At 52.2% G+C, this 23,775-nt stretch overlaps 9 protein-coding genes across 9 annotated transcripts; 4 read left to right on the top strand and 5 right to left on the bottom strand.

The window, feature by feature from the left end:
• Window positions 1–313: 313 nt before the first annotated feature.
• B0T26DRAFT_754012 (uncharacterized protein) lies at window positions 314–4,479 on the bottom strand (the record flags this gene model as incomplete). The annotated part of the gene is made up of 2 exons (XM_060445775.1): window positions 314–918; window positions 1,866–4,479. The coding sequence occupies 2 exons, from the start codon at window positions 4,477–4,479 to the stop codon at window positions 314–316; spliced, it is 3,219 nt and encodes a 1,072-aa protein (XP_060295282.1).
• A 663-nt stretch (window positions 4,480–5,142) lies between these two features.
• On the bottom strand, window positions 5,143–5,817 carry B0T26DRAFT_649624 (uncharacterized protein; the record flags this gene model as incomplete). The annotated part of the gene is made up of 1 exon (XM_060438107.1): window positions 5,143–5,817. The coding sequence occupies one exon, from the start codon at window positions 5,815–5,817 to the stop codon at window positions 5,143–5,145; it is 675 nt and encodes a 224-aa protein (XP_060295281.1).
• A 1,150-nt stretch (window positions 5,818–6,967) lies between these two features.
• Window positions 6,968–7,494, top strand: B0T26DRAFT_678230 (uncharacterized protein; the record flags this gene model as incomplete). The annotated part of the gene is made up of 2 exons (XM_060440196.1): window positions 6,968–7,016; window positions 7,064–7,494. The coding sequence occupies 2 exons, from the start codon at window positions 6,968–6,970 to the stop codon at window positions 7,492–7,494; spliced, it is 480 nt and encodes a 159-aa protein (XP_060295280.1).
• Window positions 7,495–8,770: 1,276 nt separating this feature from the next.
• Window positions 8,771–10,285, top strand: B0T26DRAFT_783757 (uncharacterized protein; the record flags this gene model as incomplete). The annotated part of the gene is made up of 2 exons (XM_060446751.1): window positions 8,771–9,353; window positions 9,447–10,285. The coding sequence occupies exons 1-2, from the start codon at window positions 8,783–8,785 to the stop codon at window positions 10,283–10,285; spliced, it is 1,410 nt and encodes a 469-aa protein (XP_060295279.1). The 5' UTR covers window positions 8,771–8,782.
• A 1,997-nt stretch (window positions 10,286–12,282) lies between these two features.
• Window positions 12,283–13,100, bottom strand: B0T26DRAFT_678228 (uncharacterized protein; the record flags this gene model as incomplete). The annotated part of the gene is made up of 3 exons (XM_060440195.1): window positions 12,283–12,615; window positions 12,751–12,858; window positions 13,080–13,100. The coding sequence occupies 3 exons, from the start codon at window positions 13,098–13,100 to the stop codon at window positions 12,283–12,285; spliced, it is 462 nt and encodes a 153-aa protein (XP_060295278.1).
• A 542-nt stretch (window positions 13,101–13,642) lies between these two features.
• B0T26DRAFT_754007 (uncharacterized protein) lies at window positions 13,643–14,453 on the top strand (the record flags this gene model as incomplete). The annotated part of the gene is made up of 3 exons (XM_060445774.1): window positions 13,643–13,797; window positions 13,917–14,037; window positions 14,172–14,453. The coding sequence occupies 3 exons, from the start codon at window positions 13,643–13,645 to the stop codon at window positions 14,451–14,453; spliced, it is 558 nt and encodes a 185-aa protein (XP_060295277.1).
• A 1,076-nt stretch (window positions 14,454–15,529) lies between these two features.
• B0T26DRAFT_742435 (uncharacterized protein) lies at window positions 15,530–17,673 on the bottom strand (the record flags this gene model as incomplete). The annotated part of the gene is made up of 7 exons (XM_060444114.1): window positions 15,530–15,775; window positions 15,819–16,216; window positions 16,274–16,661; window positions 16,713–17,192; window positions 17,234–17,452; window positions 17,491–17,541; window positions 17,596–17,673. The coding sequence occupies 7 exons, from the start codon at window positions 17,671–17,673 to the stop codon at window positions 15,530–15,532; spliced, it is 1,860 nt and encodes a 619-aa protein (XP_060295276.1).
• Window positions 17,674–18,875: 1,202 nt separating this feature from the next.
• On the bottom strand, window positions 18,876–19,528 carry B0T26DRAFT_783745 (P-loop containing nucleoside triphosphate hydrolase protein; the record flags this gene model as incomplete). The annotated part of the gene is made up of 2 exons (XM_060446750.1): window positions 18,876–19,245; window positions 19,301–19,528. Coding segments are annotated over 2 exons (540 nt in total), but the record flags the coding sequence as incomplete, so codon positions are not given.
• Window positions 19,529–20,378: 850 nt separating this feature from the next.
• B0T26DRAFT_719107 (uncharacterized protein) lies at window positions 20,379–22,451 on the top strand. Its single transcript, XM_060442406.1, has 4 exons — window positions 20,379–20,446; window positions 20,516–21,362; window positions 21,415–21,537; window positions 21,599–22,451. Exons 2-4 carry the CDS (start codon window positions 20,870–20,872, stop codon window positions 21,979–21,981), a joined length of 999 nt encoding a protein of 332 aa, XP_060295274.1. The 5' UTR covers window positions 20,379–20,446; window positions 20,516–20,869; the 3' UTR covers window positions 21,982–22,451.
• The last annotated feature ends 1,324 nt before the right edge of the window (window positions 22,452–23,775 follow it).

The raw sequence follows: 23,775 nt of genomic DNA, 5'->3' as shown, positions 1-23,775 counted from the left end.
TCAGACTTTCGAAACACTTATACGCTTGACTCTAATTAGTTTCTTTGTTAGCATTGGCAATGGCGGAGAATGCATGTAAGTAGTTAAACAACTCAATAATAAACACGCCTTGTTGCTAGTCTGTACCTGAATAATTTCTCACTCCAAGAAGAAATGACAATTACAACAACACTAACCAAGTCCACTGGCTATTCATACAGCCGCTTCATAATCCACGTAGATGAAATTAGAATGCCCCGAAGCCTCTCCCGTCTTGTTTTACACGTTGGCCGGGGAGAAGGGTCTATCAAATACTTGTCATGGGCATCTCCCCTCACCAGTCGGAGCCGCTGTCGTCAAAGAACATCTCCTCAGTGCTGCTCTTTTTATCGCAGTAGAGACCGAGATCCTTGCTGAGATCTCTCTGCTTCTTCTTGCTCTCGTAGACCGGCACAATGTCCATGTTCCCGTATTTTTCGTGCAGGCCGTCCAGAAGCCTCTTGGTCGACTCCAAGTCGTCTCTCGCTTCCTGGGCTGAGTCTAAGAGGTACTGTCTGCGGGTACTGTCCGTTTCCCTGCTGGCTTGCTCCTCGTACTTGCTGGCCTCACGCTCGATGGACTTTTGGTGCTGCGCATAGCCCCCGCCGGCGCCTGCCTCGGCCGCGACCTCGAGGCCTTGGTTCAAGATGCGGCAGAATCGGGCTTTGCTTTCTGGGTGCCTGAGGAAAACGGCCTCGGCGGCTTCGGTATTGGAAGAGCCTGAGGACAGCCCGATTACATCGCGAAGGTAGTCGTTAACAACTCGGTCCTTGACTTTGTTGTATTCGGTCTTGAACTCTGAGCCCACTAGTTCTGAAATTTCTTGCTCAATGTAGCGTTTTCCCTCCTTGTGGGGATCGTCGGACATCTTCGAGATATTACTTATTTCTGTGAACTGGGCTGTGGCGTTTTCAGGAAGTTACCAAGACGAACCTTCAACTGTAGCTCTGGGACTTTGAGAGTCTCGAAACACGATGTTTTCGCTTGCAGTACTACCCCGTGCTTGTCTTAACGCTAAATGCCGTTGCTGTTTACAATTCTCGAAAGTGTTCATTAATGGTGGATGGGACGTGAAGGAAATTGGTGTTAGTAAACTGGACAGTGCAAAATAATAACCCTCCTGTATTTATACCCTTGCCCATCCAGGTAGCCAACAGTCGTGTCTGCATCAGCCAACTCAACTCACTAGTCATACGGTTGACATCAGTCCTTCGTAATATCCAGTTACTAACATCCCCATGAGACAGGCCCTTTAGAGTACAGCATTCATTATTCCTTCGGACGGCTTCAGTTGTGACTCATTAGGTAAGTCACGACCTTCCCCCAGGTCCCATGTTGTCCGACTAGAGTGAAAGATTTCATCTACAGTCTGAAGGCATGATGTATCTGTCTTGTTTTTAATTAGCTACTTCTGTCTCTAAGGCTTTTCATCGATGCTCTTTCTGTCAGCTGAACAAACAGCGTGTTCACAGACTTGCACTGGGATATATGTGAGACTGGAGCGCTCTGTATATGTGGTATAAATGTGGCGAGGTCGGGCTATACAATAGGCCATACTGACTCGCAACCTAGACCCTCATCTCCCTGCCCTAGGCCCTGGGTACCTTCTCCGGACGTAGTCTTTAGGCTATCAAAGGTCTATATAATACCCGGCTGTCTACAAGATAGAAGACAGACAACGAGACAGACAACGAGACAGACAACGAGACAGACAACGAGACGGACAAGAAGACAGACAACAAGACAGGCATCTTCCAACTACTTCCCCATCCCGCTCCAGTATAATATAAGTTTTCGTAGTGCTTCCTTTTGTTCGTGTTTTGCTGTCAATCCCTTGGCGAACTTACGGTCTGCAAAGTCAAGCGCTGTCTTTGAGTCGTTGTAGCGGAACACTGGTGAATGTATATCGGCGCCGTTGTCCAATAGAAGTCGTACCATGGAAAGATCCAACTTAGAAATGGCGATTTTTAGCGGCGTAAAGATTTCTCCAAAAATGGAGACCTTGACTTCAATGTCTGCGCTATTTTCGAGTAGAATCTTGGCGACAGCGAGATGATTGTTCTGAACGGCTTGGAAAAAAGGGGGCGGGGTTGCTTTAACATCGGCGCCATATTTAATCAGGGACTGTACGGCGCTGACATTGCCTATCCTAGCGGCGTACCACAGGGCTGTCTTGTGATATTGGTCTTGGGTGTTAACTTGAGTCCCGTAACGTAATAGTATATCGACAGTTTTGTCCCCTCCGCTATGGCTCGCTGCAAGATGTAGTGGTGTTTTGGCGTTTTCGGACGTGGATGCGCCGCTGGCGCCGTTTTCGAGCAGCATGCTAGTGATGGCGGTGTGGTCGTTCCCGGCGGTAAACATAAGAGGCGTTAGGTTCGCCGCATCTTTCGACTCGGCGTCACCCCTTCCGCGGTCCAGTAGCAATGAAATAATAGGTTCATGCCCTTTCACAACTGCTATATCTAGCGGTGTGTGGCCGTGCCTATCACACCGGCCGGCATCCGCGCCGCTGTCGAGTAATAGCCGGACGATTTCTAGCTGACCACAAGAGACTGCCATAGCGATGGGTGTAGTGTAGTATAGAGTCCCGCACTCTATGTTGACGTCGGCGCCGTGCTCGAGTAGCAGCTTGACGTAGGCTAGTGAGCTTTGTGAGGCCCAGACTAGTGTCGTCTGTGCAACCAAGTCATCTCGAATTGGGATCCACTCAAGGAGATGCTTCGGGATAGTCGTATCTACAAGCTTCAGAACGGCTAGGCGTATGAGTGGGATTCTGGGGCTGTCGGACTGCATTGCCACCCAATCAAGCACCTGCTTGATCTGGAGGCCAAGGGATCCGTCTCTTGGTTGTCCACGTGTTAATAGCAGCTCCAAAATTATTTCCCCACTTTCCTGATTGCTCGCGGCGCTCCTCAGGATCCTTTCCGTGAGCTGGTATGTCACTCCACGCTCGAGGATAACCCTGGCTATTTGCGCACCGCACGCGTCATTTCTCGCAGCAGCTTCGATGACACTGGGCCTGATGTGCAAACCGGCGTCGCCGCAATGTTTCAATAACTGTTCGATAAGTCTTGCTCCCTTCGACCGGTTCCCCGCCGCTGCGACTAGAGTCTCGTTTGTAAGCGGCGGCTCCTTTGTCGCGTAACTCAGTAGGCACTGGAGAGCCTCGTCGCCGCTAATTTCGTTGGATGCTGCAGCCCTCGTGAAGTCGGGGTTCTGGGCCAGGGCTTGCTGCTGCGATGGCAGTTTATCAAGATGCTTTAACAGAATTCCAAGTAGCCTTGGTGCCTTCGCACCGTTTCTCGCAGCGGAGATCACCGTGCTGTGGCGCACAGCTATCTTGGGATATCGATCCAGAATGAAAGCCGTCAGCTCGTCTCCGTCCGTTTCGTCCTGAACAGCCATCTCAAGGGCTAGTTGACTGAAATGGGATATGCGCCCACAAAAATCGCGAAGTGACGTCGGCTTGGCGGATACTAGGGTGGCGGTGTCTAGATCCACGCGGTACAAGAAGTGGGAAACGGTCTTGACCACTGAGATCTCGTCATTTTTGTACTCTGGGCGTATGTGGTGAATGGCGTCCGTGGTCATGCTGAGCAGGGCGTAGACCAAGTCCCGCGGCTCAGATGCTTCGCTGCCGCCAAAGCGTTCCAAGAGGGTGTACAGATCTTGATTCCCGCCAAACCAGGACTCCTTTCGGAAGGGGCCGGGCATCATGTCCAATATTGCCTGGGAGTGCTCTGTGGGCCGCAGCCCCATCAGGAAGGGGGCCAAGCTGAATATCCGCGCTGAGACGTAGGTCTTGCCACACCAAACCACGGCCGCATTTGAATGGGCAACCTCCTGCAAAATCCAAACCCTTCGGAACCATGGCCGACCTAATAGATCACGCAACCCCTCGCGCTGCTGGGCACGGCAGCTTCCGCTCGAGGCTTTCCAAAGACCCATCCACTGCTCTCGGGTCCAGTTCTTGTGAGCAACAGACCTGCTGTTCGTTTCTAGCGACCGAAGAGCCCGGAGGCAGTGATCTGTCTCGAATGTGGGCGGCCCTAGCCAGTAAATCACTCGGGATGCGCGCTTGTAGATTTGGCTCATGTGCCGAACTTGATGGCCGCGTTCGTCTTTGTTGCCCTGATTGATACACACTGCGTCAGCCCACACGATGCGATCTCGAGTAGGAAGCTGGAGTTGCTGGAGCGCGTCGTGCAAGTTTCTGGTGACCATGAAACGCTTCCCGTTGATCTCGATGACGCGGTCTCTCTTGTCGGAGCCCCACACGTAGGAGAGCGCTTCGTACGAAATCGCATCTGTTCTGTCAGCAGCCCTGGTCAGGAATGCCTGAAAGAGCTCACAGCAGACCATAAGGCCTCGGCCTTTCAGGATCCGAAGAAGTCGAAATGCCGGGCGCGCGAGGTCGATGGGGCCATAATCGAAACGGTCGACATGGAACTCGGCCATTGCGCGATACCAGGGGATTGTTTTGGTGGTGACGTCAAGCAAATAAATATCATACGCCGACGACGACGACGACGACGACGACGGGGGTGACGATGAAAACCTGGTAAACGACAAGAATTCGGTAATTTCAAGTCCATGTCAGGTGAGGGGTCGTAGACTTTCGAAACATGCACTGCCACACTCCCGTCTCAGGCAGACGTGCACTGCCACACTTCTGGTTCCATTACATGGCTTCTCAGAGCGCTAATCAATGCCCGAGATTGGCAGACTTGGCTTCATGCGTTCATGTTGCAGTCCCAAGAATCGAGTGGCTGTCATGGCATCAGAGCCTGGCCTGGCGCAGCCCCTAGACTAACGCCACACCAAGACTCCGAGGGGGCAGTTTACAGACACCCTAGAAATCAATCATGGCGCGCATCCTGCTCTCCAATAAGATATAGCCACTCTCATTGTCCATGCGAAAGTGCGCGCGGGAACTGCAAAATTGTAGGCAGTAAGTGTGTTGAGTATAGGAAGATAAAGCCTACTGGTTGTGAATACTTGGTAACGACTGGATGTGACCACGACTTTCAGACAAGGCTCGCTATTACTCCCAACGCCTGCTTGCCACCGCTCTTAACAAAAACAAAGACCATCTGACTGAGAGGGACAACGGCATAGCCGTCAGTAGGTCCTGCTCCACGGGACCTCGAGGGCGCCGTCCTCCATGCCGGTGACGCACTGGATCTTCTTGGAGTCCAAGAAACGGAAGTAGACAGTCCACGACTTGCGGTGGTTGGGCCAGGGGTCGGCCTTGAAGAAGGCGTTGGTCATGCGGATCTGGCCGCGGCGGCCCTCGAAAAAGCGAGCCAGCTCGTTCAGCACCGAGGGGGTCTCGATGCGGTCAGGGCCGTAGAGCACGGCTAGGATCTCGACCTCGCCGTGCGGCCCGGCCGTCCACGGCCGGGCCAGCGCGCGGATGTGCTCCGTCGCCGAGAGCTTGTGGGCGGTCGGGTAAATGTTCAGCATCCGGGCGGGGCCCTGCTCGGGCGCGTTGAGCACACACAGCTCGCCGTCGGCGCCCTCGTACTGGTACAGCACGCTCAGCGTCTTCTGGACGCCGAAGACGGGGTCGGGCATGAGGACGCAGTAGATGTTGACCATGTCGAGCGCCAGCGTCTCGTCGGCCATGACCATGGACCGGATGTCCTCCGTCACGTTGACGCCGCCCCACGTGGCGGAGACGACGTTGAGGCGGGCGGGCAGGCCGGGCGCGCGGAAGTCGATGACGCTGTCCTCGTACGGCGGCGTCGGGTCGACATCTTCGTCGGTCACGGAGGGTGCGGTTTTGAACGACATCTCGGATTTGGCTTTGGATTTGGATCTGGTGCGGTCGGGCACGTTTTGCCAACCGTCTTGCAGGGTCATGGCAGCAGTGGAACGTTGGACGGCAATTGAGAGTCTGAGGTTATTGTTGGAGGGATGCGGGGGCGTCGTGAAACCAGTTCCACGGCGTTTTTTGATGCTTGTGTTTTCAATCTCTCAGCTGGTGATGATGAAAGACGAAGGAAGAAGGAAAGAGTGAGGGATGCGACTGTGCCTGTTTTGGTGGGGGGCTGTCTGTCCACTCACGTCAGCTGTAATTAAGTCCGAGCTTAAAGTTTGTTGGTTTCGTCTTGGGGTTGGATTTGGGCAGGTCGTTCCTTCCAGACCTTATTTCTGCCTGACCTTGCTGGCTCCAAGTTCCAGCCGTTGCTGTTGATGAATGACGTGACGTGACTGCCAGCAACTCAAACTCGCCACCCGCTGTTGTTTCCTAAAAGTCCAGACCGTGGCGACTGACGCAGTGCAACCAACCATGGCTGGCAGAGACGAATTTAATTGGACTACACTCAGCTGACGGGCCAATAACACACCTCCGGTTTGCCACACAAAAGGGAGTGGTCGCGACGCGCAACTCTTTTCCAGCCATTCAACAGAAGGCCGCTTCTTGATTTGTCTTTGTCGCTGGAATTTGCATTTCTTCTATCCGGCTTTGATGTGCAGAACCTCGGTGTTTATGGAAAACCAGCCAATTCGCGGGTTCAGTCCGAGGTACCAGGAAGAGCCAACACTTCCATCCTTTCAAGAATGTTTGGCAAGAGAAGATAAATCATCATCATTGTTTGTGTCGCGCTGAAATGAAAATATGGAACATAACACGGCTGTATTATAGAGTGGCGAGATCCCCCGAGAATTTGGACACAAACAACGAGACGTGTCCATGTGTTCAGGACATCGCCGCATCTTGTTCTTCGATAGACTCTCTGACTGCAACACTGCCGTGACTCGGTTCATATTAAAGCCCGGGGATTCCAGAACGCAGCAACCAAACGCTGTCCCGACAAACATCACAATATGCCGAATAATCACCGCGCCGGTCCGCCGGGGAAGATTTCCTCGGCGACAAGGTCAATGGCGATCATGATATTTCTGCTACTTCTTTCTGCTCCGTGCACCCAGACAAGCGATGTCCCGAGAAGACAGCAACCAGGACGGCGACTGCGACCGCCGCCGCCGTTCTCCGCGATCTCAACAACACCGTCCACAACAACGTCCTCAACAGAGTTCTTCCGCGCAACGAGGCCGTCAACGCCACCTCTGACCACCAACACGACAGAAACCACCACCGCGGACACAGGCGCGCCCGAGCCGGCGACGATATGGACAACGGTACCCATGGCACAGGTCATGACCATGGAGCCCTTCTGCGTCAACGCGGCAGATCCCGACCAGGGCGTTGGCAACCACTGCGTGTGCAAGAACGGCGCCACCCTGACCCCCATCCCCTACTCCACCGGCAAGAACCTGTCCGACTACCAGCCCTGCGCGTACACTACGGTCGACGTCGCAAACACTACCAGCGTCGCCGCTGTCAATGCGACCGTCACCGCCGCCGCCAACGGCTCGGCTGTCCTCGTCACCCCCGGGCCGCGGGCATGGGTGCGCGATTTTGCCGTTGTTGAGACGCTCAGGGGGTGGGAGTCGGCGGTATAAATCACATTTCTAGAATTGCAGAATCGAAGATCATCTCGTTACCTCTCTTCTCGTCAGTGTGCAGCCGTGGCATGTTGGCCTGTTTATGAGTTGCGAGATCCAAACTGGCATGATTACATCTCGCTGCGTGATTGCGCTGCAGAGGGGTGGGTGTCTTGGGTATGAGGTGGGTGCATGCTGAGTCGGCGTCGCATTTTAGCAGAATGTCAACAGTGTGATTACCTCCAAGTCAATTAGGCCAAAGGCGGAACACCCTGGCTGCGGAACATGCCGTATAAGCCACAAACGCTATCACATCCTTTGCGCAGCTCATACCGCTAAATACGCATAACTTCTTCAATTATTTTTAAGTTCCTTTGTTTCTTCTTCATTCAACGTAGAATTAACGAGGTATCGTAACTACAACAAAACTCCTCTCAGTCTTCTTCAGCACCGTCTATTGCCCCCCGAAGACCCTGACTGCAGGGCAGAGTCTCCTGCAGCCTACGAGGTAGACTGCTGAGCAGAGCCCGCAGTCCAAGTCTACCCTGCACTTGGTCGACCTACGCTGCACTTGGTCGACCTACTCTGCACTTGGTCGACCTACCCTGCACTTATCGACCTCCCTTGCACTTCGCTCCCCGCCTTCGCTACCGCTTCCGCTCCGCCAGCTACAGAACCGAGCTCACTGTAGGACCCTGTACAGGTGCACCCTCACAGGCCTGTCAGGCATGCAGTTCAATAATAGACAAGTTTATAGATACCAAATTTGTAGCCGATTACAAATAGTAGTTTTGATTGGTTTCATGCCGGTATTTAATTGCGCCCGTAGTGGAAAAACGGAAGTCATGGGTCGGTGTCCCACAATTCTTGGTCTTACTGGAGGGTCATTTTGTAGCTTAGAAATGGGCAGACACGCACTGGCCAGTCCTGGCAGCCCCAAAACGTGAACCCTTTGTTCAGAATTAATACTGTCCGTTCTAGAGTAACAATTTAGTTTGGTAGATTCCTTTGCTTCAGTCTCTGCCCTTTAACTAATCATAGTTCTCGGCGCTATATATGAGATGCTCTGCCTCTCACTGTCTCTGGCATTCGGCGCTCTTTCGATGGCGCCCAAACCAATAAATCATCGCAAAGCGATACCCCTCAGTTTGTGTAACCACACATATCCTAATGTCCTCTCAAGCCAGAGATGGGAGCCTTGTCTTCGATCAGTATCTTACACAACACAGAAATGCTTCATCCACCACACAAAGGTCAATATCTGTTAGCTGCTGAACTTCTTTCTCTTCGGGGCCGAGTGTGCAAAATGAAGCTCTTCGTGATCAGCCCCGACTGCGCGCCCGAAGACCAACGTCTGCATATCAACGGAACCGGGTGGGGCCTTCTCGAGCAAGAAACCCCCTCTACCCTCGGCACCCTCTCCGACTTCCTCTGTGTTTCCTACACTTGGGGCGCCGGCCGCTTCCCAAGCCCCTTCCACCCCGAATTCAAAGTCTCAGACCGTACCCTATGTGTCCTCCTCACCGCCATCGTCCAGCATCCCACCGCTCGCAAAATCTGGATCGACGCCTTCTGCGTGCCGCCTCCCTCGGAACCGTCCCTTCGCGCCTCGACCCTCCAAAGCATGGGCTTCATCTACTCCCGCGCCTCCGAGGTCCTCGTAGTCCTCACCTCCGCCGCCATCCCCGTGCTCCAACAAGCCAGCCGTTCCCATCACCTCTCCCCATTCCACCTTTCCATCCTCGAAGCCGAAGACTGGGTCACGCGCGCCTGGACCTACCAAGAGGCCGTCAACGCCTGCCAGCTACGCATCGTATGTACCAATCCGAAGGGCTTTTCTTCCTCTTCTGTCCTCTTTTGTCTCCGTTGTCGCAGTGGTAGATCCCCTTTAGGAAAGTCTTCATGGGACATACCAGGTAGCTGATGCAGACCACAGACCTGCGACGACAGCCCTCCTTCTACCGCAATAGACATGATGTCCTTCTTCTCCCTCCTAGGCTCCTCCCTCGGCTCTCTGACTCCCGCACAGCGCAAACTCTACCCACGCCTCAGCTCTCTAGAGGATCTCTTCGCTGACTGCGCTGTCGCCAAGTACTTGGAACGCTCCGCTCTCCAGGTTATGACCATCATGGACGGACGAACCCAAACACAGCCAGAAGATCACTTCTATGCAATGATGGGTGCAATTTCTATAGAGCCGACAAATGCGGTGGAGGAGATTGGGCCTTGCGAGGCGTTCATGAGGCTGTGTGAGAGGAAGGGAGATTATAGTTTCCTGTTTTGTAAGGAAGACAGGGACGAGGGGATGGGGAGGATGTGGAGGCCAGTGGGGTGTGAGTTGAGGCCTTTGATCAAGTGGCATAGTTGGGGAGGGGGTTTGAGAGGGAGTGCGGATAGAGAGAGGGTCGTGCTAGAGGGGATTGCGGTATTAGAACTAGGAAAGCTTGGGGAGAGGGCGAGGACGTTTATTGAGGGGTGGTTACTCGCGTTTGAGAGGATGAATTATGGAAGCTGGCCGGATTTGGAGACGGAAAGGGCGGCGTATGAAGCACTGAGAGTGCTGGAGTTCTCGGGAAACGAGGAGTATCTAGCCACGGAGTGCGGGTTGGTCTTCCCGCAAAACCCGGCACCCCAGTCGGCTCAGGTCAAGGTCATTGTCGCTGTGGGGATCAGGTGGACGCTTGGATCACCGGCGCTGATTCAATTCCGCGACGATGCCAGCTCTGACGAGTATTTCTATGAGCCTGGGGTTTTCTTTGGGCAGGTTCCCGATGGTGGTGTCGCCCTACGGAATTTTATGCTCTGCTGATACTGGGATTTTACCAGTACGTATCTTAACTGTCCATTAGAGCAAACAACTTAACTTGGCGGGTAAGAAGATAAGCTGAAGGGAAAAATCTCAAGCAACACCCGTCTTCTCGACACGATGCGGCTTTCTAATAGAATACACGATTCCAAGTTGTGAAACGCCATGCCTCGATGAATCACCCACCACTGATCGCGCTGGTGCAGCGGAATGGGATCGGATACGGGCGACCAACCACAACTAGCGGCCTAACAGAGTGGAGACGCGCAAGGCTTTCCGTCGGGAAGAATAAGTAGCATGATGCGACGGAGCAGGGAGCAAGTGCGGTGGCACGTGTTTCTCTGGATCCTAGTTCGAGCTAAGATATGTTCTGTTACGTCTGCGTTTGAGGCACGGATTGAGTTACGAATACAGAAAACCAAGTCGGGGATGACGAGCAAGGGGCCAATGAGCCAGCGGACCGCGATGTAGAGGACAGTTCCATGTTTGCTTCCCTCTCTCTCTTATCGATGGGTTGCACAAGTGTCAGAATAGTGCAGAATAGTGAATGGGAAGTGTGCGATGTCTCCCAGGTCTCGTCCAGGTCGGGGCGCTCGAAATCCGGTAAAGGCCTCGGAAAAGGCTCGAGGCTGTTGATTTTTGCCTCAAAGCTCGCGCTTAGGCCACCTTGCAAGATAACAGTGCTAGCCTGAAATGGAGTTGGCGGTGCGGTGTCAAAAACCACCAAAGCAAGGCAGTCCACACCGGCGTAGGACACCGATAATTAAGTCAAAGATAGCTCCAGTCTCACAGAGCCACTGCCTTTTGACTCCCGGATCCCGTCGGTGACTTTTATACCTCGCCGGCTTTTTTGGGCTGGTCCATAAAGAGTAAGGTCGCGAAATGAGGCGCACTGCTACATTAGGCGGAGTATTTTAAAGAGCATGAGTCGCCCACTCTAATCTTTTCAATGAGCCCCCCGCCCCCTCCCCCCCGCAGGAATAAGTTTTGCATATGGAGTTGTAGCACGAGGGGCTCAATAGCATTGAGAGGAAAGAAAACAAAGAAAACAACTTGAAAGAATAGTTGTCTCCTCATTGGGGTGTTTAAGGCTCACCTCTGTCCTATTCCTCAGTCACTTTACTAACAGCCCCATCTCAATAACTATTATATTCCCTATAGTGAGGTTCACATATCTCATCTGCGCCAGCCTCTTCGCCCTTTCTAGCGCCTTGCCGTCCGCAGGCCCCATCAAGTGCCCAGCGGAAGAACGCGCGTGCAGCTGGGCCTGTAACGTCTTCAGAGACGTTGAATGCAACTCGAACTGCAAATGATGTGGTTGTATCAGCGGCTCGGTGCATATCTCTTTGGTCCGAAGCTTCAGGGCCTCGACTCCCGCTGGCATTCAAGAGCTGAGACAGACTTATAGTGCGTTACCGATCACGGGGTTGCGGCGGGTCATTGTGAATGTAGTGGCTGTGGGGCTTGCTGAGCGTTTAGTTTTGTCTATAGTTGATGGAAGAGATGGGCGGAAAGGTCAGAGTGCTGGTTGGAACGACGCGTCAGACCCCGGCTAGGCAAATTATTGGTAACTAACATTACCCGAATCATTAAAGTTACAACATCAGAGGCAATACCTTTCAATCCTTGGACCCATTTTATCTGCAAGCTCTGGCTCCAGTCTACCATTCTGATTCTGGCGCAGAGAATCTGTCGCTGAGCCGTATTAGCTCTCAACTCCCTCTGTGTGAGCGGCTCCGCGCGCCAGTGGATTTTTTCGAATGCTATACCCATGGGATAGTCAGCATCAACTGCCCGTCTCCCAGGTGAGTGGCGGCGGTTCCATGAACGACTGCACGGAAGACACGCAGATACCTAATCAAGGCTTCATAACGCTAGATTGAACCCAACCACAAAATTATTCGTCAATGACATCCCTTCAATCGTCTTGGCCGCCACACGCGGATCCGTCCCCTCCGGCACCGAGTTGACGTCCTGCGCAAACACAAACACATACCAGTTCACAGGCGCGACGACATCAACCGGCATCCACCAGAAGTGCCTGTTCCTGCCTTGGGTTTCTGCTCCCTGTCATCGTCCAGGAAACTCGCTAGGCTGCCATACCCGTCGTCGCGCAGCTCGACAGCCACGCGGCGGCCCGTGTCCGACACCAGCAGCGCAAACACGTAGAGCTCGGCGCCGCGGAATAGGCTGCCGTCCGGCTTGACGAAGCGCGCGCCGATTATGACGGGCTGGCGCGACGCATGCGTGTAGTACTTGTCGGGCGAGACGGCGCCGTCGATGCTGACTTTGTAGGATTTGAGGTAGTGGATGTTTTTGAAGGGTTCGTGTTGCTTGGAGAAGCGGAGGGTGGTGTCTTGGGTTGTGAATGGTGTGAATCCGTTGCCTCAGGATAGGGAGGAAATCATACGGGAGGTGCATGTACAATACATACCTGTATTAAGCACGCGCTCATAACTGAAACTCACCCTCCCATTGAACGGCCCCCCCACCCCCGGGTCTTCCGTGTAGTCAATGTCAAATTTGACAAACTCCGCCGTCGTGAGGGCATTTTTGTCCGGCGGCGGCGTGGCCGCCTGCCCACGATGGCCTTTTCTATTTTGGATATGGACTACGGGACCACGGTTTACTAGATAGACGGTTTTGACAGTCCAAGTGGGCTCTCCCTTAATCTATACATTCTTCATGGGAGCGACGATAACTGCGCCGATATTCAGTTTAAACGCTATTCTCGACGTTGATGAAAATTCAACTCGGAGGTATATTTGGACGCCTCTTCCCTCCTTTAGCCACATACCGACCTATTAAGGCCAGGCATCTTTCCGGATAAATGTGTAAGTGCATGAATGGCTCTTGCGTACAAGCGCTGCAAACTCTCTGTGACGTACCATCGATTAGACTCGCCTCAAATCAGGCGCGGCTCAACTACTCTACTGGCAAGGAGCCCGCGCCTACGAATCTAATCAGATCCCCCAAACCAAAAGCCGAGAACAACCCACTCCTCAGGCCAACTATCCTGCCGACAAGCCCAATTGCTTTGATCGGCCCTGTCGCTTGGCTTGCGGTGCGTGTCAAGATGGGTAATCTGTTTCATGCCATTCCCAGGAGTGGCTTGTGCGGCGGGAACGGGCTGATGCAATTTCACTGTTCTCAAAAAGAGGCGTTGAACATCCTACGGCGTAGACCACCTTTAAGCCTAGAATTCCTTCTGTCGCTCATTTCGAAATAGCCAGGTAGGCAGGGGGAAAAAGTCGCAAGAAAGCCGCAGCATCGCGGATTATACCTGTGTAGTTCCTAGCTATTCCTGCTTTCCTCTCGACTCTCGACAGCATCGACTCTTTCCGAACTCGCCAAGTCGCCATGGTTGTTGGACTACAAAGACGGCTGCGGGCCTTCTGGCCTGTGAGCTTTGTGCTGGTCCTCATCACTTCAAACGTGGCTGTTGCAGACGAGGCGCTCTACTTTATTGATGGTGAAGATATCTGTACAGCGTTGAGCGAGGAGGCGGTTGCTTCGTGAGTTCCTTAATTGTCGTCTCGCTTCTTCGTTTCGTTTCTTCTCCTTCCCCTAATCGGTTGGTCTCTCGTCGCGAATCGAGTTTGCTTCCTGATTGACACCCAAATGCACTCCGCAGGTCCGCGTTCGACTGCATCAACCCCAGAACCGACGACCCCTTTTGGTTCTCCACCATGGACGGATGCAGCGAGCAGATCTCCATCCTCGCGGCAACCGCCACGCCCACGGCTTCAGCTTCAGTCGGTGATAAGTGTAATTGCAATATGCTGTTGGGAATCCATGCGTACGTACGGGGGTTTTCCATTCATTTTTTATGTCAGACTCTCTTCTGCACACAACCGAGCCTGCTCACGTGGGATGCGCTATTTACCAGATCATGTATCAAAGACGCCTGCTAGGCAACCAGTTCCAACTCTTCACCGAGTCCGTGTCCTCGCATTACCACTGTTCTGCCACCGGCAGTCCGGTCGCCACGGGAACCAGCGTAGGGGGCGGGGCGGCATCCGTCACGCCGCCGCTCATCTCAAGCATCAGCAGGACAGCTGAAAATGCGGCGCAGTCGACTTCTTCGACTACTATTACGTACCACGTGGTGGGTCCAGCGGCGGGCGGTGTTCTCGGCGCGGTTATCGGTGTGTTGGCAATTGCTCTGTAATCGTCTTGGGATCCTGCGTGTCAAGTCGGCTTGGTGGAAAGTACTTTGTTGGTTTTGCAGGAGACAGGTTTAGTAAGGAAGTCCTCTTGGGGAACTATGCGATGGAGTCGTATATTTCTTGGTGCATTGTGGCTAGATCCGTGAAGAGTGTTGGATGCCACTATCAGAGACCCAAAAAACAGGAACGGAGACAAATTAGATCCCAAACTCAGCCCTTAGGGACTCCGCGACATGCCACAACCCCATCCGCTCCTTATAATTGTACAGTACCTGGTCTCAACGCGCCGACAGATCAACCGGCTACGGTCTCCGCTCACCTCACCTCTCCATTAAGAATCTGCGTCCGCTCTTCCCAAAACGACCCGACTGTGCCGTCCTCTTTTCTCTTTTTCCACAACAGGCCGCGAGTTCAGGCTCATGACGCGAGCATTACACGAGATGACGATCTTGACGTGGCGACGAGACCCGTTCCGGAACTGATCTACGAAGATTTATAGCGAAGTAAATTAGATACGGTAACGCCAATTCTCTATTTATGCTTGGTCTCGACTGCAAGCTCCTGTGGTTCCCCAGCCTCCTTTCACCAGCCTCCTTTCACCAGCCTCCTCCCGAGGCCGGATCCGTTGAAGCCATCGCCACTACCGGATGCGACAGCCGTACCGGCCTCGCTTTGCCAATTGCCGCATCCCACCCCGTGGCCACGATCGGCGTATTCCAGGCCCGCAGCCACTGGCATCCTGGCTCCACAATCGCATTCCTTCGATCGGAGGTATGCCCAGGAATGACCAGCCTCCGGCTTGCTCAGGCAACTGCTAGAGCGATTGGCTCAATCGCTGCACCTGGTCTCGCAACCACTGGCACGAAGGGTTGGCCCCTGGCGACCCTGTTACATTTAGAGCAGCGGTAAGACTAAGCTACTGTAATTTCGAAGCTGAATTCCATAAAAACCCCTACACAGGAGGCTACGTATAGAGACTTTTCCTGGTTGTTGGTCGGCGCCTGATAGGCCTTTTATAGTGCAGTTAAGCTCCCTGAATGGCATGATTATGGGGCAAATAGACACTCTCCATCTAATTTCAGAGACTGGAACTAAGCTCGGCAGCCTCCAGATCGGCTACAATTCTAGCACAGAGCTCCCTTTCGCTAGCCTTTGCTATCTCATCATTAGTGCTATTAACCATGATGCAACTGAGCACAACGTCCGCGTAAGTGTCCCCGCATTCCCATCTGAGGCGATCCAGATACACTTGACAAATCCGCCGTCTTCGTTCATAATGATCCTCTTCGTCATCAAGACTCCGAAGACTGTAGCTTGACAATTCCTCCCACAGGCCGACTTCGAGTAGGAGAACACCGAGAGTATACGTCGTACGCATGGCGATATTGGCGCATTGGATCTGCGTGCTTTGCGGGATGCTGATAATAGTCAAGTGTGAAGCCACTGATCTTGATATCTTTGGTTTGGTCGGAAACAGTGAGTTGGTTAAGCGCATTACGACCGTAGATGCTGTCAGCTCGAGGGGTTCCTACTCTGCGTTTCGACTTTGCTCTCTTGTCCATTGGGTCATCCCATGCTAAGCTCGATGATGGATAGCGCATGGTGAATGCCATTGGCTCTTGCTCAGATGGCTCCGTAGAGATGATGATATCGTCTGGCCGGGAGAAGATGTAGCCCATCAGAATTAGCTTCGAAACATCGATCTCGATTTTAACCTCATACCGATCCTCTTGGAGCGCATTCACGTGTTCTGTGAAGAACATCACTGCATCCGCGCGTATATTGTGCAGTCACCCGCTGGAATGAAGGAAGCAAACGGCACCCACAAGATTTCTAGCAAGTTCTAAACGCGCACCGAGAATAGACCGTATGCCTTTCTGCTGTTTCTTTCCAAGGAGAGACTTCAGTGTCATAGGTGCCCGAAGTTTTAGGTTTTCCGCGGGCCACTGACGATTTTGGACGCCGATAGTGCCGGGCAGCCTGTAGAGAATGCTGCAATGGCCTCTGTGCTCGCCATCGGTGTGGTCGATCATACCTGCTATATCCAAGCCATAGACACTTTTCATCACGTTTGCGCCTTGAAACGTGTTGAAGAAGTTTCTGGTAAGAGCGTGAAGCTTAGGGTCGGCTGGTCTGTCCATTTCGATTGGTTCGTCATCTTCAGACTCGGCGCTGCTGTCTTCTGCAACCCGATCTACGGAGATGTTGGCCTTGCTATAGTGGCGAGTCGTCATGCCATCGTTGGGCAATTATTCTAAAACTCGCGCTCGGTTCCGGCGACGCTTGAGTTTCTGCTTTTGCTTCGGAGTGAGCTCCGCCGGCGGTCCACGGTAGTCTCGCATTTCCACGTAGACGACTTGACCCTCGAACAGGGCCAGACCCTTTCCCAAATAACACATATTAGGTTGCTCCTCGTCAATGGTGGTAAGACTATTGTCATCCGCCTCCACCCTGTCCCTGTTTTCGTTGACTGACGCTTTCAAAGTAGCTGCCGATGCTAACAATTCGTAGCCCGCCCGCACCGAGGATCTTTCGTCGACCTCTGCATTCTCAGTTGCGAGTCTTGAAGTCCACTTCAGACCTGCCGGGGACTCCTGCTGAGCCAGGCATTCCATTGTGATATAGATGTTCATCGACCCGAATGCACTTTCAGGGCATAGGCGATAGAGAGACTCGCTGTGAGATCTCAAGTCGGAGATAAGGCTTCTGAAGTTGTCTCTGTCCTTCAGAGCCCACTTGAACTTGTTAAGCACGGAGAGGCGGTGTTTGCTTCACTGATGACAGGCTGGATGTTGTCGATTTTGGCGTCCTGGATGGCCAACCGGACGTTGTTGATTGACTCTGATGCATCCTGGATCGCTTGCGTTGGATGTAGCTGGATTCCGTAGCCCTTGATGAGTTTCTCCTGGTTCGACAGAGTATCGGCAAGAGCAGAAAGGGTGTTGAAAACGCCTTCTGCCTTAAATCGGTTGTTCAAGAGGTACTCTTGAAGCTTAGTTCGCTTTTGTCTAGTAAGATCGAGCTGTTCTGGCTCGTTACCGTCTTCATTTTGATCTGCCAATGGAATCCCCAGGCTTTGAGGATCGATTGCTAAATGAGCAATTCGCGAAGGTGTGCTGAAGCTTCTGCCTCTGCTGTTTTCACGGTGGTGAAGAAGCTGTAACAATCCCGACATGTCGTGTAGAGACCCACGATGCCGATGGCAAGACCAGCGACCTCCATGATAATGACCAGCAAATTTATGAGGTATGAGGTATGTGTTGTAAGGAAGTGTGGTAAGAATTCCGGACCTGTGGACACTTGGTTGGATGGAGTTGGGGACTCAAGGTCTCTGTCCTCTGTCTACAATTTTATTAGCGACGAGGCTCTTAATCTCAGAGGCGGGAAGCCAGGAACTTCAAGACAGCCTTAGCTGCATAAATAGTTCAACAAGCATTGAGACTGTGCCAGGAATGGCCAGTCAAGATGCCAGACCTCTCTGTGCAACATGCGGTCCGCTTCATTCTGTCGACGTCGAGACCAATGAGGAGAGATCTGCCCCGCGCTGGGCTCGAAATTGTATTCTGCCTTGGCGTCCAGGCGTATTGGAGCCTAGACTACACCGCTCTTCAGGGCCCCAGCTGGCCAATCCTGCTGGAGCCGGCAGGCACACAGCTTGGAATCAAGGCCTCAGGGAGGGTGGGATTGCATTTGCAGTGGGGAGCGGTGGGGACGAGTTAATTAGGAGAGCGACCATTTGCGCCATAGCAAACCCTCTAGTGTGAAAGGGCGTCCCAGTGTGCATAGCTGCGAATGGCTTCCTGCATCTGGAAAAGTGAAAGGAAACGAAAGCGAGGAAGAGAAACGAGAGATCTCAAATATTGGAACTAGATTAACTTGAAAGAGTCACTTGACTAGAAGATCACTGTCTCTGAAAACTTGTGAGCTTGCCATCGTTCAAAAAATTAGAATATCTATTTGCACTATGACGCCAGAGTGCCCAATCGCATCCGCGATTGCATTTGCGACTGTCAAAAACACTACACTCTGGATTTGGTGGAAATGATGGGGGTCGCAACTGCTTGATTGTTGCTTGTCGGTACTCTGGTTTGGCCGGAGTGCTCCTTTTTATAGACTTGTGAATGGTGGCAACGCTTGCGCGTTGCTTGGCCAATGTTACCAATCCTTCTTTTAGTCGGTCCCATCTCAGAAACTCAGACCAGCTTGGTGTGGCTCAGGTGCCTGCGGCCCCACTTTTGAAGAATTGGACCTACTCTATATTTTTGAACCAATAAGAACACAAAGAAAAGAACCACCACCAAGCTGGTCTGAGTGCAATATTGGATCCGAATCTGACCCCCTCCACATTAATTGACGGCATTCACGGAATGCATGATATTTTACGCGCAAACCGGTCAAAACTATGCCGTTAGTACTTTTAGAATCCCCTCAATTTAAGCTGTCGATTGGTACTAATTTTATGTGTAGAACATGTCTTCCGGGTCAGATTCCGAGCAGCAGCCCTCTCAAGGTCAAAATATACGATTGGTTGTCTTTATCCAGGGTCGCCGTAAAACCGAACCAGGGCACGCTCCGTGGCAACAGTGCTCTGAGAGTGTGTATATATGTGAAGTCCGGTCGGAATTCTCGCCACTCGCCGACAACATGCAGCTCATCTATCGCAAAAAGCCCGATTCTTTCGTGAAATGCTAGATCACGAAGGACGGCTTTGAACTTCGGTGAAAAGGCTTGTTCTGGGCTCAAAAGCACATGAGTATATTGACCTTGTTTGACTTGGTCCCAAACGTTCCGGTTCTAGCTAACTTTTAATAGAAGTTATTGAGGGGCTCAGGGGCTCAGGGCAATAGACCTTGAGATGCGTGTCGGCGTCGATCCATACCGGCTTCGGATTAGGGACATTTCTGGTGATATCGTCACGCTGATTCTCGCCTAGCTTCGTCAAGGGAACGATTTGTATCGTGATCTTCTCGGTCAGGGCAGAAACAGTGTAGAGAACGGCGCTTTTGCCGTAGCCTGTTGCCGCAACGAGGACTGTATCGTCATGCTGGTAAACCAAACGCTGCACAGCCTGTACCTGGCCAGCGCGAGCCTCTGGAGCGCCTGTGATGCCACAAATGGCTCTGTTTATGCGCTTCTTTTGCTCGTCGAGGTCCACCAGGGCGGCGAAAACGATGTAGGAGAGCTGGGTTTAGGAAGTGCGTTGTTTGAGAAAGAAAGTTAGGTTCTGAGGATGCCCTCGGCGCAGAGTAAGTGTATAAAAATTTTCACGAAGTTCAGATCAAAATTAAGTGTTTACTAGCAGGCGCGACTAAGCTGTGAAGGGGGGGTGTTTTTTTGCTTTAAATATAACGTATTTGATAAGCGAGTTAGCCATGATAAGCAAGTTGGCCACCTTAACGAGACCGGGTAGCGTGCGCAGCCAAATGCGATAAGAAATTGATAAGATCACTAACAATTTACTAACATCTTTTTGCTTGTGCCCCACCAAATCTCGTTAAGGTGGCCAACTCGCTTATCATGGCTAACTCGCATATCATGAACGTTACGAAAATTACAACGCCCTATAAATACGACTCCAAAATAGAGCTGTTTCAAATCCCTGTCAATTACGAAGCTCCGCAGCTAGCTTGTATATTCTCACGATGTGGAATGGTAATGTTGTTGCGCGTTAATTGAACCAGTTTTTTTTGTTGTATAGAGCCTGTGAAGGGGGTCACGGTTCAGATCAAATAATGCACTCAGACGTCTTTCTTGAGCGTTCTTGTCAATTGTGGCTTAATATGGGGCGCCACAGCCAATTTTTAGTGTGATCCACCATCCTAATCCATTTTAGTACAAGGGCCCGCCAAGGCCCCTGTCATGGGCGCACGTGTGCGCGCAGCGCGCCCCGCCCAAGAAAGACGGCCTGATTTCTGAGATAATCCAAGAGACGGTTGGAAACATCCATTACTGTACCTAGGTACACAGTACACCCGAACAAGATTGACGCACTAAGGTATCTATGTATCATATGATTATGTGCATCCATTTTAAGCTATGGGCTGTGGGATCTAATTTTGACAAGCGACCAGCCCAACCCACGGTCAATCGATCACTTCAAATAACCAACACCTTCAGAATCCTCTCCACGCCAGAGAGCACCGACAGCGCATAACGGAATTGGCGCCTCTATTGTTTGAGATTTCGCCCGCGTCGCAACCCACGCGCCTCGACAGACCTTCCAGTCACTTCGGTTGTCGACATTATCGAGCTGCCACAAACCAACTCCCATCCTTGCCCAGACCCGGCCATCCAACTACCAGCAGCCGCCTGGCTTCCTCGACCTTTGCTGGCCCGTTTTCCCACCCTTGTGGTAACACAGCAACATTGGGAATCTCAAGTTCATTCTTTATCGTTCTTGAAGTAGTTAAATGTCCCAATGCCTTTCGGCATATTCGTCGGTACGGAGAATACTCTCCATGTTACTGGATTTCCCCTCGATCAATCCCGTCACCCAGAGACAAAAACACCCCGAGCTTGTCTACTGTTTCTCCACATACACCATCCCGAACTCTACCCCTCAGATAATACAATCCATTGCGCGCAAACACTTCATAACATACTCTCCGTCCCGTTGGTCGAGAAGCATGTTCCCAAGGGCCGGGTCTTAACTACCATTGCTCAGTGCAACCGAAATGAGTTGCCTGCTGACTCTACCGAGATGGTGGCTTACGCCGAAGGGGGAAAGTTAGCGATCGTTGCTCTTTATGTTGTCTCGCCTGGTCATCGAGCCAAATTCTTGGATCGAATAAATGTTCTCTCTGGGGACGAGAAGAGACAGTTATTCTCGGTCCTATCCACCACCCAACCAGACAAATCTTTTATCACATTCCTCAACACCTATGTTACTGATGATCTGGTGGATAGCTATAGTAGGGCCTAACTTACTAATATATAAATGGGAACTTGCTAATATCCTCTTAGGAATCCGATCCAAGTGTCATATCCTCTCTGTCAAACGGAAGTCCCCTTATAAGGACGGCGTTGATCTGGTCAGGAGGGTGGAGAGAGGAGAGCGGGCCACTGAGAGCCCGGGATCTGGTGGTGGTGAGTCTTGTGCTTCGTTAGAAGCCGGGATGATGTGCTAATAGGCTGTTTCCCATTCTAGATTCACGCGTCCATTCCAATTCCACACAATCAGACCTCTCTGATATTTCCAACTTTTCCCTCGGTAACACTGCACCCATGTTGCAGTCGCAGGCAGAACCAAGCATGCCGACACATGCGTTTGACACTAACAACACCGACCCACGAGCATGTTCAGACGCCGATAATGACGCCAGAGGGACGGACTTGCGAGAAACAGGCAGGGAGTTCCAAGTTATCAACGCCAGCCGCCGTGGAGACCCTCACCACGGCAACTCCAGCGAGATTTTGGTTCAAGATGCGTCGCCTCTCCACTGGCTTGCTGCTGTGGCTCAACAGGCGCAGGGTAGGATCGAACAATCAGATCTGTGCGACATAAACGGCCACGGAGAATCGGGTGCCTAGATGGACGAGACAGTTACCCATGACATCAACTCACGCGGACTTTCCCGTATTATCTGGCCCGGGGAACTAACCCCCTCAAATTCCATAGTAGCTTCCAGTTCATTAGCAGGACTTAGTCTAAGGATCCCAGGACCTGATAGACCACCTATAAATTCAGGTCGGCTCGTTGCGCATCTTTCGTTGACTAGCCCTACCTCACCTAACATGGGGTACATTAATCCAACTTTCTTAGACATCTCACACACCAAATCTCCGTCGCATCCCTATAAGCTTGCTACTGCTACTGCTGCTTCGCCACAGACCGCAGACCGGCCTTCACGTTCAGTTATATAGTCGTCTATAGGCACAGAGCAATCTACTCTATCTCCTAGCCCCAATAAGGGCGACTCTCCGCCAGTTCGCGGCACTAAAGGGTTGTTTGGATTAGAAAAGCCGACCCAACAACGAAATCGCCCATCAACGAAATTGACCCACACCATGCCCACACCCACCCTACGGGCGCAAATTATCCATTTCTACACAAAGTAACTAGCAAAAAAAAAATACTCAATCCTCTTCTTCAGCCTCTCTATATTGCTCAAGGCCACGGGCGATTATTTCCCGGGCCTCTTCGACTGCATGTGGCTGCGCAGGTGCCCGGGCCGCTCTTCTTCGCTTGTGGGGCATTTGACTAGCTTTTTGGGCCTTGTCAATTTCCTCAATGCGTGCAAATTTGTCATTTCCATCTTCGTATACCCTCTTACGCGTGCGAGGCTTTGAAACCTTTAATTCGGTCGTTAGATGCGTAATTTGTGCCTTCAAAGAAGCGATCTCGGTATTCTTCAGATCCAGGGACCTCCCGACCTTAGTAAACAATACCCTCACACGCCTGTGAGCCGGACTGAGGGCATTCCGAATGCTGTCCTGGTATTTCCGAATATCCTGACTTCCTTTTGGTGTTTTGAATGCCCTGTCTTCGTCATGCAGGTCCTCCTATGGTGGTGTGGAAGGCCGGGCAGGGAGGGCATCTTCCTGGATGACTGCCTCTGGGTCATCTAGTACGCGGGCCTGGTTGTACGGCTAAATGCCCGTATTCCGGATGCCGGAGAGTATATTGCGGGCACTCATACCCTGGGCCGAGGCATCTCTGTAGCAAAAAAGGAACCGTTGCTTGTTGATAGGTGCCGACGATGTGAAGCCCGCTAGAGCCTTGATGTTTTGCCTGAAGTAGTTCTTCAAAGGTGAAAAGACAGAGCGATCGAGAGGCTGCGTCTTGTGCGATGTATGTGAGGGTAAAAAGACAAGCTGAACCTTGTTTTTCCATGCCGTCAACATGAATTATTCGTTCATGTGGCTGGAATGTTCGTCAAGGCCATTCGCCCGGCGTTTTGGGCTCGGTTTGGATCAGGTAGACCTCTCTGAGCCACCGCGAGGCGATTTGGGCGTTGCTCCAGCCTGTAGTTGAGTAATCATACTTCCATTCCGGGAATTTGTCCTCTAGCTTGAAGTTATCCGGAAAGTGTTGTCCTTGTAGACTGGCCCCGGTAAATATGACCACGGGCTTCAAACGAACGCCCTCTGCAGTGCCGCATTCGATAATTGAGACCCAGGTAGTTGCATCAGAGCTTTTTACGTGGGTCCGCTTTGTCAGGGAGCTTCTGATGACCTCTCCGGCCTGGGTCTCAAGCTCCTGCATGCCGTGCTCATCCATGTTGGCGATGTTGGCAGCAATAGCCCTTTTATCCTTGATCTGGAAGGCCAGGCGCTTGTAGAAATCTTCGTAAGCCTCACGAGTAGAGCCCTTAACGCGAGACG

Source organism: Lasiosphaeria miniovina, assembly GCF_030549165.1.
Source record: "Lasiosphaeria miniovina strain SMH2392-1A chromosome Unknown B0T26scaffold_5, whole genome shotgun sequence".
NCBI classification, from domain to species: domain Eukaryota; kingdom Fungi; phylum Ascomycota; class Sordariomycetes; order Sordariales; family Lasiosphaeriaceae; genus Lasiosphaeria; species Lasiosphaeria miniovina.
Note: the sequence above shows the minus strand (reverse complement) of the source record. Positions and strands in the feature narration are given on the sequence as shown.

What these genes read in the sequence shown, in the direction of transcription:
- B0T26DRAFT_719107 (XM_060442406.1), top strand. Translation starts at nt 20,870, where the DNA reads ATGCCTTTCGGCATATTCGTCGGTACGGAGAATACTCTCCATGTTACT. An exon ending in TGATCTGGTGGATAGCTATA is followed by an intron (nt 21,363 to 21,414) that starts GTAGGGCCTAAC and finishes ATATCCTCTTAG; the next exon opens with GAATCCGATCCAAGTGTCAT. An exon ending in GAGCCCGGGATCTGGTGGTG is followed by an intron (nt 21,538 to 21,598) that starts GTGAGTCTTGTG and finishes TTCCCATTCTAG; the next exon opens with ATTCACGCGTCCATTCCAAT.